Below are 13,236 nucleotides of genomic sequence, written 5' to 3' on the forward strand. Positions count from 1 at the left end.
TCCCAAGGCAGAAGAGTTGCCAAGCTGCTTTGACCAATCAACTCCTATTGCACCTGTCACAGGGAGACACAGAAGCAAAAGAGATGGATGCTTCTCTGCTGCCCTTTGGCAATGCAGCTATGGCTGCAGAACGTTCAAGAAAAAGGACTCAAATGCTTTTCCTCTGCCAGCTTCCCTCTCATATCTGGAGACATCGCTACAAAAAGAGACTTGGATACACATACCAAACTCTGTTCAATCTCAACATTAGCACCTACTCACCCCACCACCTGCTAGCCCAGTCTTTCTAATCCTCTCTTGCTCTTTTTATATAGCATCTTCCGTCTCACAGACCTTTACAACTGTTAGAGTGCTGCACAAAAAAGTTTCTTGCATATAGCAAACAGGGCTTCATCTGAAAGAGCCCCACCACCCCACTCCCTCATGTACGGAACTCAATTCACCTACCTAGGAAGGATAAAAGGATCAGTTCTGTGGTTCTAAGCAATCTAAGGGCTTATTGACACAGACTTCGCATGCAGCAAGACAGGGTGTGAATGTACAGCATACTAGCTTGCCCTGCACTAAGTGGCCACATAGACTCTGCTAGCGCGCGCACACACACACACACACACACACACACACACACCAGTGTGCTCTGACTGTTTCAAACAGGAGCGTGTCAAAGCGCAGCATGGAACTTTTAGTGCACAGAAGGTACTGTATACACTAAAACATATTTATTACATGAGGACTCCTATTAAGAGGTAAATGCGGAGCCGTGGTGCATGAGAGATTAAAGAGGGAATATTCAATCAACAAAGCAAAGGGAGCAGGCAAGGTGGCTGAACCAACTGCTACTTCCGCTCCAGAGCCAAGGTCAGTGCAAGGCTGTGGCCAGCAGACAGTTCAGTCCCTCTGAACTGATACTTGTAAGGCAGATGGACATGAAAGAAAAGCTAGTCAATGTTCCCAACAGGCCCTTAGCAGCACGGACACCTGCAGGGAGCTATCAGCTGCTTGCAAGAGTCAAGCATCAATGGAAGCAGTGACAGAGTTCAAGTTGATGCTTGTGAAAACAGCATCATGCTGAAGAGATTATTTTAGCGTCAAAGAGGTATGTTTGAACTGACCCACCGGTCTGGTTTCACTACCCAAACTAACAGACATGCAAGCAGGGGTGGCTCTAGACATTTCGCCGCCCCAAGCAGGGCGGCATGCCGCGGGAGGCGCTCTGCTGGTCGCTGGTCCCGCGGCTCCGGTGGACCTCCCGCAGGCGTGCCTGCGGAGGGTCCGCTGGTCCCGCGGCTCCACCGAAGCCACGCAGGACCAGCGGACCCTCCGCAGGCACGCCTGCAGAAGGTCCACCGGAGCCGTCTGCCGCCCTCCCGGTGACCGGCAGAGCGTCCCCCGCGGCGTGCCACCCCAAGCACGCGCTTGGCGTGCTGGGGTCTGGAGCCGCCCCTGCATGCAAGAAACATGACAGAAGTCCTGCACGTTAAACTCAGGTCCAGCATTTGGGCTTTGAGTTTCCTCCCCATGTCAGATAAAAAGCATCACAAATCAAACAAGTACAAATTGGCCAAGGGCTTGTTATAAAGACTAAATTATGTTTGGAGGGGAATGTAACCTGAAAATCTTTTATTAATTTCTAAAAATGCACCTAACTACTACAGAAGTGTAAATGAAGTACAGAGATGCACTCAAAAAAATCCAAAGATCATAACATTAAAAACCTCCTCCACATGTTAGCTCAAATTAAAAATTAGCCCTACCCCCATCAGGAAGAGTCCAGGAAAATACATGGAACTTTATAATGTGCTGTAGAGGACTGTAACTCCAGGTTCACTGGGGTTGGGGAGAGGGACCTTCCATAATTGAGGTCCTCACACCAACACCCCCGCCCCCACACCACCACCCGCTTTCAGTGGAGGGGAGCAGGTGTGCCAAACTATTTGCTGTTAGGAACACGTTCTAGCTGAGGCATTCAAATTGTTGAGTTTCCTATGTATATGTTGGGGTAGAGGAGGGATGTCAAATCCTACAGTAATAAAGAAGCCAGGCATGTAATTCCAATCTGATAGAATAGCAGATGGCATACTGCAAGAAAAGGTGAACAACGGACTGTTTAAAGAGGAGATGAATAATAGGGACATGATAAAGATACACAAAATGAATGGAGCAGAGAAGGTAGGTCAGATGCTCCTATTTGCCCTCTCTCATAAAAAAAGAGCAAAAGGGATATGCAGCTGAAATTAATACCTTTCAGTGTAAAGCTGAAAAGAAGTACTTTAAAAAAACCACACACAATGCACAATTAAACTGCGGAACTCATTGCAGCAGGATATAATTAAAGTCAAGAGCATAGCAGGATTCGAAACGATCAGCCATTTCAATAGATAATGAACATCCAGTTATGGCAACTGGAATTATTTTAAGTTTGAAAGGAATATGAACCCTCTTGCTTCAGAGCACCAGACATCTAAATAATGCGGACAAGAAGGAAGCATCCTTTTCTAGAGTTATGTTATTCCACTGTTGTCCACTCTGGGGTTTCTTGCACCCTCCTCTAAAGCATCCAGGTCCAATTCCTATTTCCCTAATAATTTTAGAAAATATTAGAAGATGTTCTTAGTGGCTATACAACAGTTTCAAAAACTGGGAAACAGGCAAGTAGGACAAGAAGTGAATCTACGTTCAATATGATTTATTAGGCACAGCAGAAACTTAATATTCTGCTTCTTCTAACACCTTTCACTTGAGGATCCAAAGCCCCTCTACAAACATTTAGTTCAAGTCCTTGTAACACACCTGTACAGTATTATCCCCAATTTACTGATGAGGAAACGGTGACAGATGACAAGTGATTTACCTAAGCAAGTTCACATAGCAAGTCAGTGGCAGAGACAGAAATGGAACCCAAGAGCCTTGACCCCCAGCTTCCTCCACTAAAGTGCCAGAATCAGACCAAGAGCCCTCATTTGGTGAGATGATTCTCACAACTGAACCCACTGCATCTGAGACATAAACCCATTTGATGTATGCCACCTCTCACCTTTTCTAGACCCAGAAGAAACGGGAGACAAAAGATGAGGGTGGCATATCAGATGTATTTACAAAACTATTAAAACACAATATGATTCTGTAAAGGAAGGGGGGTTGCAAAAAGGTCTTGGCATGGATACAAGGAAAGGAAGACGAAGAAGGGAAACACTAACTCCAAGGACTAGAGGAGAGCAAGCATTAAAGTTCCCAGAGCTCTAATACCAGGATGACAGGGGCCATGTAAATTGATACATTACAGTAGATATTTTATTAGACCAATTATAAGGGAGTTTGAGCGCACAGGATGCTGCAACTCTGAGGGGACTAGCTACCCACACTGCTGTGGAGCAACATATATAGCCCAGTGAGCAAAGTGATCTAGAGAGCTCACTATCCCCTGGAAAGCAGAAATTCTAGCCTGATGAGAAGCAATTCTGGACCTGCCTGTTACCCATCGGCTGCTTTGCCGGAAGAACCACACCTGGGTATGTTGGGATAGTCAATAATGAAGTCTTCAGGACAGCCCAAAAACTCTGTTAAACTGAAGTCTAGGATCCTTTCATTCTTCCCTTCTGTATAGAGGCTCTGACTATACTACAAATTACTTCAGTATAACTTACGTCACTCCGGGGTGTGAATAATCCACACCCTGAGCAATGTAAATTACACCAACCTAAGCACTGGTGTGGACAGCACTATGTCAGCAGGAGATCTTCTCTTGCCAACATAGCTACAGCCTCTTGGGGAGGCAGGAGTAAGGGCCGTCCTTAGGCATACACAGCATATGCAGCTGCATAGGGTACCTGAAAATTTGGGGGACCCCTGGGTCTTAGTGTCCACCCCCCACCTCTTCCTATCCCTGTTCTAATCTGACCCTTTCTGAGGCCTGGTCTACACTAGGCGTTTAAACCGGTTTTAGGAGCGTAAAACCGATTTAACGCCACACCCGTCCACACTAAGAGGCCCTTTATATCGGTATAAAGGGCTCTTTAAACCGGTTTCTGTACTCCTCCCTAACGAGAGGAGTAACGCTAGTATCGGTATTAACATATCGGATTAGGGTTAGTGTGGACGCTGATCGACGGTATTGGCCTCCGGGAGCTATCCCACAGTGCAGCAGTGACCGCTCTGGACCGCAATCTGAACTCGGATGCAGTGGTCAGGTAGACAGGAAAAGCCCCGCGAACTTTTGAATATTTCCTGTTTGCCCAGCGTGGAGCTCCGATCAGCATGGGTGGCGATGCAGTCCGAAATCAAAATAAAGAAAGAGCTCCAGCACGGACCATGCGGATGTGATCGCTGTAAGGGCAGGCAAATCTGTTCTATCAGCGCTCCGTTACAGAAGATGAAATTCAGAATCCTTTTTAAAAAATCTCCAGACAGACGCCATAGCAGGGACTCAGCGCACTGCAGCGTGACAAGCGTAACGAAAAGCCAAAGAATCAAATGGACGCTCATGGACTGGAGGACTCAAGCTATCCCACAGTTCCTGCAGTCTCTGAAAAGCATTTGCATTCTTGGCTGAGCTCCAAATGCTTCTAGGGTCAAAAACACTGTCCGCGGTGGGTCAGGGCATAGCTAGGCAATTTACGCACCCCCCCACCCACCCCCAGAAGTGAAAGGGAAAACAATCCTCTCTTGACTGTTTTACATGTCACCCTATCTTTACTGAATGCTGCAGATAGACCCGATGCTGCAGCACTGAACCCCAACATCCTTGCTTCGCCCCGCCATGGGTGGCTGATGGTGCAATACGACTGGTACCCGTCCTCATCATCAGCCTATTGGCAAAAGGGGCAGTGCAAAAGGACTGGTAACCATGATGACCAGCATCTGTTAGGTCGATCAAGGGTGCCTGGTCCTAATTTTTCCTGGTAGATGGTGCAGTATGGCTGATATCCATCATCGTCATAGCAACAGGGGGCTGAGCTCCATCAGCCCCCACCCTTCATGTGTAAAGAAAAGATTCAAGTGCCCCTGAACTAGCAGAGGGATGCTGGGCTCCTCTCCTACACACTCCTTACTGTCCTGTCTGGACTATCATAGCAGCTGGAGGCTGCCTTCACTAACAAGTCACTGTGTCTTATTCCTGCATTCTTTATTACTTCATCACACAAGTGGGGGGACAATGCTACGGTAGCCCATGAAGGCTGGGGGAAGAATGAAATGAACAGGTGGGGTTGTTGCAGGAGCACCCCCTGTGAATAGCATACAGCTCATAATTTCTGCAGGATCTGACACAGAGCAGCTGTGCTCTCTGGTTCTCTGATACAGTGGTTCTCTAGTACACTTGCCCATATTCTAGGCAGGACTGATTCTATTTTTAGATACCAAAAAGGAGGGATTGACTCAGGGAGTCATTCCCAATTTTAACTTTGCGCCCTGGCTAAGAGCAGCCAGGGGCACTTATGACAGCAGCAAATGGAACAGTGCAAAAGGACTGGTAGCCATGCCCATCTTATTACCAATTTATGGATTGGTAGATGGTGCAGTATGGCTGATAACCATCTCTGCTGTCATGCTGCTGTGTAGCGCTGCTGAATCGCCTCTGTCAGCGGCATCTAGTACACATACGGTGACAGTCACAAAAGGCAAAACAGGCTCCATGATTGCCATGCTATGGCATCTGCCAGGGCAATCCAGGGAAAAAAGGTGCGAAATGCTTGTCTGCCGTTGCTTTCCCAGAGGAAGGAGTGACTGACGACATTTACCCAGAACCACCCGCAACAATGATTTTTGCCCCATCAGGCACTGGGATCTCAACCCGGAAATGCCAAGGGGCGGGGGAGGCTGCGGGAACTATGGGATAGCTACGGGATAGCTACCCACAGTGCAACGCTCCAGAAATCGACGCTAGCCTCGGACCATGGACGCACACCACCGATTTAATGTGTTTAGTGTGGCCGCGCGCACTCGATTTTATAAAATCTGTTTTACAAAACCGGTTTATGCAAATTCGGAATAGTCCCGTAGTGTAGACGTACCCTGAGGCTCCCATCACAGCTGGCTGCTGCAGCCTGGTGTCTTCCTCTGGAGGGGATCTAGTACTTAAAAATGAAAAAGGCTTCTAGCCTGCCAGACGTATTAGCGCATCACTGAAACTGCTAAAGAGCCATTCAAGTGGTAATGAAGCCATTTAACAGGCGTTTGCCAACCCCCAGGTATATACTGTCAGTTTCTGAATTTACTGACAAAAACAGCTGTGAATTACTGTAATATTTACTCAGAACATGTTAGTCTACAGGACCTTAGTTTAAAATTTGCTTTAAAATATTTCATTAGTGTGTTGCTGAAGATTATAAAATGACATCTCTAAAAAATCCTTGCATAGATTTTTAGATGTACAATCTGAGTAGTCATCTTTAGCCTTAAATGCTTGGATCTTCAGACATATCGTTTTTTAAATAAATCCTTCAAAAGATCACCCTTATCTAAAATACGCATGTGAATCCAGGCTGCCCGTCGAGCATAGGGACACCAGTTTAATAATACTGCATAGGGCCCCGTAAATCCTAAGGACGGCCCTGGCAGGAGTTAAGCCAACAGGAGAGCTTTCTCCCATCGGTTTAGAGCAGGGCAGATGTAATATAGACACAGCCTTAGAGTTTTTTAGACAGAGTCCCCTGCCCACCCTAGTACCAAAAAACAATGAGGATTTGGGGGCGGGGGGGAAGCCTCCATTGTGTTAGCCTTGCTGAGGTCTCATTTTATGCAATTTTACAGCTTTCACTTTAAATAGCTAATTGTCACAAGCTCGGCAATATTTGTTTCATTTTGCTGGAGCCAATTGCACTGCCTCCCTAGGCATCTGCCTCTCACCTGAAAACTGGGGAAAAACTCCTTTCTTGGGGGAATGGAAGCTTTTAAAAAGTCTGCAGGAACCATTCCTGTCCTCAATTGCACACCATGCTCCCCCCTCATTACCAGTCTGTGTTACAGTCCTCTCCAACCTCTAAATCCCCCTGGAGTGAAGCCACCTGTTAATGAGAAGCCAGGAGATATGAAGCAGGAATACAAGGGAGAGGCACGGTTTTTTCTTCTGCTTTGAGCAGAGATTGTCCATGGTTGAACTTCTTGAGGAGGAACAAGGTAGAGGATGTCCATCAGAGAAATCCACCATAGACAGAAATGTTCTCTTCCTTTTTCTCCTCTGCCACAACACATTCCTCCCATCACTACCCCACTTTCACTTTGCTCTCTGTGTGAAGAACTTGCATGCCAAGCCAAGAAAAGAGGCCAACTCCCTTCTGTCTAAAACTGACTACAGATGTTTTTAGTGTTCAGTACAGAGGGAAATGCTAGATCCATGCAAAATGCAAGCACATGTAAAAAGTGTTTCCCCCTATTCCCAGCTCAGTCAATGCACCTTAATCCTGCTCCACACCACACCTCTTATTTGAGTACTGGGGGCCCCCATACACAGGTCTGTCTCAGTCCAGATGGGGGCAGGCATAAAACAGATTTTTAAAATATATTTTCATCAGCTGAAGCGATTCATCCCCCACAGTTCCTTAATCAAGTCCCAGCAGCAAGAAAAAAGGTATTGGCTTTGGTGCTTGCTGGGCCAGGGGAACACGGCACAGAACATAGATTAAGTGCCAATCTGCACAAGGTGAGCTAGGCTTACTTAGACTGGACTGGCTGGGCAGGTATAACTGGGTTAAGAAAGCATATGAGGGGGGCACTAAATTGTAGTTAGCCCTATTGCCAACCCCGCTAAATTTTTACCTAAACTTGCCCAGCCTCCCAGGAAGGAGAGGTCACCAACACTCCCAGTCTTAGCTCTCTTTAGCATGAACTAGCCAGGTACCTGGGAACTTTGCATTGCAGATTCTACACTGGAGACAACTGTGCTCAGTTGCTTTTGGTTTTTCAAGTCAGAACCAAGACACAATCTTCAGAATGCCCCTACAGCTCCATCACTTTCAGAGCAGCAAAAAAACAAACAAAAAAAAACAAAACAAAAAAACCCAAACCAGGGTGAAACTAGAGGATGAAGGCAAGAAGAGTTCACGTAACTCCTATGCTGTAAGGCAGGGGTGGCCAACCTGTGGCTCCGGAGCCACATGCGGCTCTTCAAAAATTAATATGTGGCTCCTTGTATGGGCACCGACTCCAGGGCCGGAGCTACAGGTGCCAACTTTTCCCATCTCTAACTTCTATGAACTGGGGACTCGTGTTGCAGCCTGCCCGTTTTTCATAAATTCACAGCACCTGAAGATAAATGTCTCAAGGCGTTTTAGGAGCACCTCATGTTGTGGGCTTCAGGAAATACCAAGGAAAGCTGAGGGGGGATCCAGCCCAAACCCAGATTCCCTATGCACACAGAGGAACCCACATCATGCTGTGTATTGAGCTATAAAACAAAAAATAAAACAAAAAATGTCATGATTTTTATTAAATGGGGGAAGGAGTGAACCTTCAAGCGTGAGTGACGCGACTTTAAAACTATCAAATCAGTCCAACAGTTAGCGATTGAAGTAGCTTGGCTTCATAGCACAAGGCACCTGTTCCGAGTGGGAGAGAACCACCACCACAATAGCTCAGGGTGCAACAGTGGCCAAAAGGAACAGGATGCATTAGCACAGCAAGACGTCACTGTGCTGACAAGGAGTCAAACAGCAGCTATCGGAGGCAGGCTGCACTAGAATCCCACCTGACCTCAGAGACAGATGGCTCCAGAGCCCTCAGATCTGTTCAGAGAGCCTTCCCTGATCGCCAGGTCCCAGAGCCACCTTTTGTAACTAACAGGAACAGATTGTTCAGTTACCATTTACCATCAACCACAATAGCACTAAGTGATCCAAAAGCCCAGACTATGCAGCTTCTAAAACCTCCCCATGCACCCCTGCGTACCCCCACCTGTCCCACACAGGTATTTTTAGCATCTCTATTCTCTCTCTCTCTCTCTCTCACCAGACCTCTCTACCACCAAAAAAAGCTGTTCAACCTAATGAGAGATTTAAAAATTCATAATGTAATGAAAGGAAAAATGGTTGGTTCCACTTTGGAGAAAATGAGAACAGTAACTCACTCAAGGCTCAGCAGCTCTTCTTGAACGGGTATGCTTTACTCCTGCGTGGGTTAAAGGAAACGGAGGACACGCATGTGTGCTAACAAGAATCCAAGAGGAGGAAACCTGGCTGCAAACCTCACTCCCTCCAGTAACTAGAAGCATCCCCCACACACCCACAAGGAGTCACTGCTCTGATTCACAGGGGGATTTCTCACGCTAACAGAATGCTCTGCAAGATGCCAGGAGAGACTATTGCATTTCAGGTGGAAAAACTGCCACTGAGCAGAAGAAACAGTTGATTGCTCCACATGACCTGCTACTTTGCCAGCTTCCTCCTTGGGCTCCATTCATGCAGTCGAGTCCCATACTGCCTCCCTCAGGAAGGGAGCTCAGGGCAAATTTGAACATGCTTTCCCCAAAAGGCAGGATGGGATGCAGTTGCTGTTTAGTGGTGTTTAAAAGGAAGGCAGAGAGAAGCAGCCAGTGTTTGTTAGCCCCAGGTCAAAAGCAGTCAGGCAGGCAACAGGATTTTCAGGGCAGGTCATATCAGATTCTCTTGGAGGAAGGGACAACTTTACAAAGCTAGTGCACATCCGCCACAAAAAAAAAAATTGCGAGCCACATTTTCCTATAGGAAAGCAACTTGCAGTCCCTGTTGCCTTTGAAAGCTTGGTCTCCCATTTGTCCCCTATCATCAACTTCTTAACTGGCCTTCTCTCACCCTGCTTGGCCATTGTCAAGGTCCAAAGTATTCCAACAACCTATCCCTTCCCTCTCTCATAATCACCAAGTGGAGGCCCTCATCCCAGGCAGAACCTGAACTCTGGTCACCCTTGCAGCACGCCCAACCCCCTGGGCAAGAGGGCCCCGGTTCAAGGACTGGGGTACGTGGCCTAAGTGACTGACTGGAGCCAAGTCACCTCTTAGTTCTTCACCATCTGCCCCAATCTAGGAGACCCACATCCTTTCCCCTCCAAAGAGATTACTTTCCACCCTCATAACCCACTTGCAACTGGTTCTCTTCCACCCCAACAGGCAGAATGCGTCCCACTCCACACCATGCAACAGCACAGCAGACTTTGTCTTCCTTCATGGAGTCACCTGGCAGCCTCTTACTGATCTCTCCCCTTGACCAGATAGCCTCATGTCTCCATGACACAGCTTCTCCAGTTAGCCACCTTCAAACTTCAGAAACTGGCCAATCCACAAAGTGTCCATCCCTAACCCCAGCACACCATTAGACTGGCCTGCTAGAAAGAGTTTGCTAGTTCAAAAGCTTACAGTGCTCCCGGTATGCAGCTCTCTGCTTTCTCCAAGAGATAACTCCCCTCTTCCCTACCAGCAGCTTTCTGCTTCCATCACCATTTCAGATGCACGAGTCATGCATCTACTCGAAATTTCTTCTTCCACTCCATGGATCGCTCTGCTCCTCCACCTAGCTCTCCTACTCCAGACTCAGGAACCTCTGATATTTCTCACCCCCACAATCACTGTCCCCTCCCCTATCCACCATCTTCACCCCATTCATGAATGTTTAAAATAATTCAGGAATTAAGTTGTTAAACTCCAGGTTAACATCCATAATCCTAAAGGGTTAAAAGCCTTCAAAGAGCTAGTGATTGCTCAGAGTTGGGAGAGGGAGACAAAATGATTTGGAAACCAGTCTATTTTCTGCATTTCTCTTCTCTTGTTACTTCAGCTTCTAGGGACAGTTTGTATTAAAAATCAAGATCTACGTTTCTTAGGAGTCCATCTGCTCCTGCTATTTATATCCCCACCAGAGGTCAGAACCCTCTGTTTTACATGGTGACAACTGAGATGTCACAAATGTGTCACAGGGAGATGAATGTGACTTCTTGTGGGGGAATAAATACCAGGGAAGATGTACTTATATGAAAATAAGATTTTGGTTATTTACAACTGCTCCTTAGACATTAAGGAAATGAGGAAAGACATGCACAGAAAACAGAGGTCAGCACTGTCCAAAGAGATTGATTTGCAACGATTCCGCAGAATACACCTTTGATCACTTTCCTCCAAAAATTTAAGTTTGTAAGGAGAGAGAGAAAAGCCCAGTCAAAGCACTGTTTGCATGATCTCTGACAAGTAGCATATGTAACTATTATATTGTTGTTATATTATTTCCCAAAAATATCAATCCCAAGTTGGTTTTTTCTAAGGATGAAGTCCTCTAAAATGCCAAACTCTACAGATTCAGCTATAGGGTGAATAAGCAGCAATACTTTGCCATGCTACAGCACTTTTTGTCCCAGGATGTCAATAAACACTTGACGTATGTTAATTGATCTGCACGGTCCTACAAGTTAAGTCACTATTATCTTCATTTTACAGATGGGAAGACTGAGGCACAGAATTTAAAATGCCTAATACACAGTTACAGGGCAGAGTCAGAAGGAAAACACCTGTGTCCTTGCTTCTAGGCTCATGCTCCTTAGCAGAGGACATTGCACCACCTGCTCCAACCACAAAGCCGTGCATATTCTGACATACCCAGGGTGGGTAAGAGTGGATCAAATCTCTACCCACAGCAACCCCCTAGTTGTTATTCCACTCACTTATTCTAAAAGGGGGGAGCATAGTGAGCTGATTATGGCATGGCACTCGGAGTCAGGCATTCTGGAGTCTGTTCCCAGCTCTGTTTAAAATTCACTGAGACACCTCAGGCAAGGCATAATGTCTATGCCTGAGCTCCCTCACTTGTTAAATTGGGATACCACTGACCTAAACCTGACAGAGATGTGCAGAGGCTTTAATTAAAGTTTGAAAACAACTCAGAGATCCTCTCTCTGAAAGGTGCTAGGAAAATGCCAAAACAAAGCAGCTCTTTCTGATTTGTCTAGTACAAAGGAAAAGACAACCTCATCACCCTCACCACAGGAAGCTCATCCCACTCCTTGTTCATTTCAGGATCCATTTCAACATTTCCCTCTTTGTTTCAGGCCTCATGAACCTTGCCTGTGATTGTCTTTATGCTTATCTAGCACTGGCTTCCTCTCTTCCCGGCCACACAGTTTTGCCCCCTTTGGCATGAAAGCTCTCTTCTCTGTACTGGCATCTGGAACAGGCTTCCTATTTTCTGCACACAAATCAACTCTATGTCCTGCTTTCAGCCAAGATTTGAAATGTCTTTCCCCCTTGCCTACACCTCTTGGTTTCTCTCCCCTTATTAAGTCTTATTACTGGAGTCTTAATTTATTCTCTTATGCTTTCTATACACCATTGTTTCATATAATTTACGCTATATACACATTCTCTTCTCTTGTACTTTTTCCTTACTCAAGCATTTTGGGACACAGCATGCATGGGACATACCACACAAGGGGCTTAATAAATTCTAGTACAGTCAACCCAGGATGAAGCCAATAGTTAGTGATCCGGGTTCCAGACGACCGAGATAAAGCAAACACCTTACCCATCAGTTTCATCTTGGCGCTGTAACTCCCGAAGTACCTCTCGTCAGTGGTGGGTGTGTGGCACTCGTACTCGCCAGCGTCCCGGTCCTGGAGCTCCATGATGTGCAGCAAGGCAGAGTCCCCCTGTACCCTCTCTACGTAGATCTTCCTACTCCGCACACGCTGGGTGTAGATGGCGTAAGGGAAGGAGGGATCCATGGTGCTGATAATCTGCACTTCCCGCTCTGGGGCAGAGGGCAGGTAAATGGACCACTGGAAATTCTGCTCTGAGGGACCCTGGTAGCCAGTGACGTTGCACCAGATGGTGATGTGGGAGCCCTCAGTACGGTATAGAGGGCCTTCCTGAACAGTGACCTGACGCTGTGCCAAGGCCATGCCTGTAAAAGAGGAAGGGCAAAAAGTTACTCCAAAAAAATTAAGAAGTAGTCCACAGACTTTGCTATTTAGCAAATTAATACTTCACACACACACCTTTCACTTAGATACCATTCAGTTTTCATGACAGCCTTAGGGGATGGTTAATCTAGTTACTAGAAGGGCACCTAGATGATGAATGATTTGCCCAAGATCAAAAAGGGAGCCAGGAGCTGAGCTCTGAGTAGAATCCAGGTGCCCTGACAGCCAATCACTGGACAGCACTCAATGCCCCACCCCAGTTAGCAATTTTCTTATGCCTGCACCCTGTAAATTGCTTTTGATATGAAAATTGTTTGAGACTCTGAATCAAAATGCTTTGGCCTTTGTCAATGCACCCTCCTAGCT

The 13,236-nt window shown here is 46.5% G+C and overlaps 1 protein-coding gene across 2 annotated transcripts in view; it reads right to left on the reverse strand.

The window, feature by feature from the left end:
* The window catches only part of IGSF3 (immunoglobulin superfamily member 3), a 150,561-nt gene that overhangs the window by 95,852 nt on the left and 41,473 nt on the right, over window positions 1-13,236 (reverse strand). For both annotated transcript variants that reach the window (XM_039546063.1, XM_039546072.1), the window contains exon 3: window positions 12,474-12,851. In XM_039546063.1, coding sequence (XP_039401997.1) covers window positions 12,474-12,851 — 378 coding nt within the window. The remainder of the gene's footprint in view (window positions 1-12,473; window positions 12,852-13,236) is intronic.

This window comes from Mauremys reevesii, linkage group 1 (assembly GCF_016161935.1).
Source record: "Mauremys reevesii isolate NIE-2019 linkage group 1, ASM1616193v1, whole genome shotgun sequence".
NCBI lineage: Eukaryota > Metazoa > Chordata > Testudines > Geoemydidae > Mauremys > Mauremys reevesii.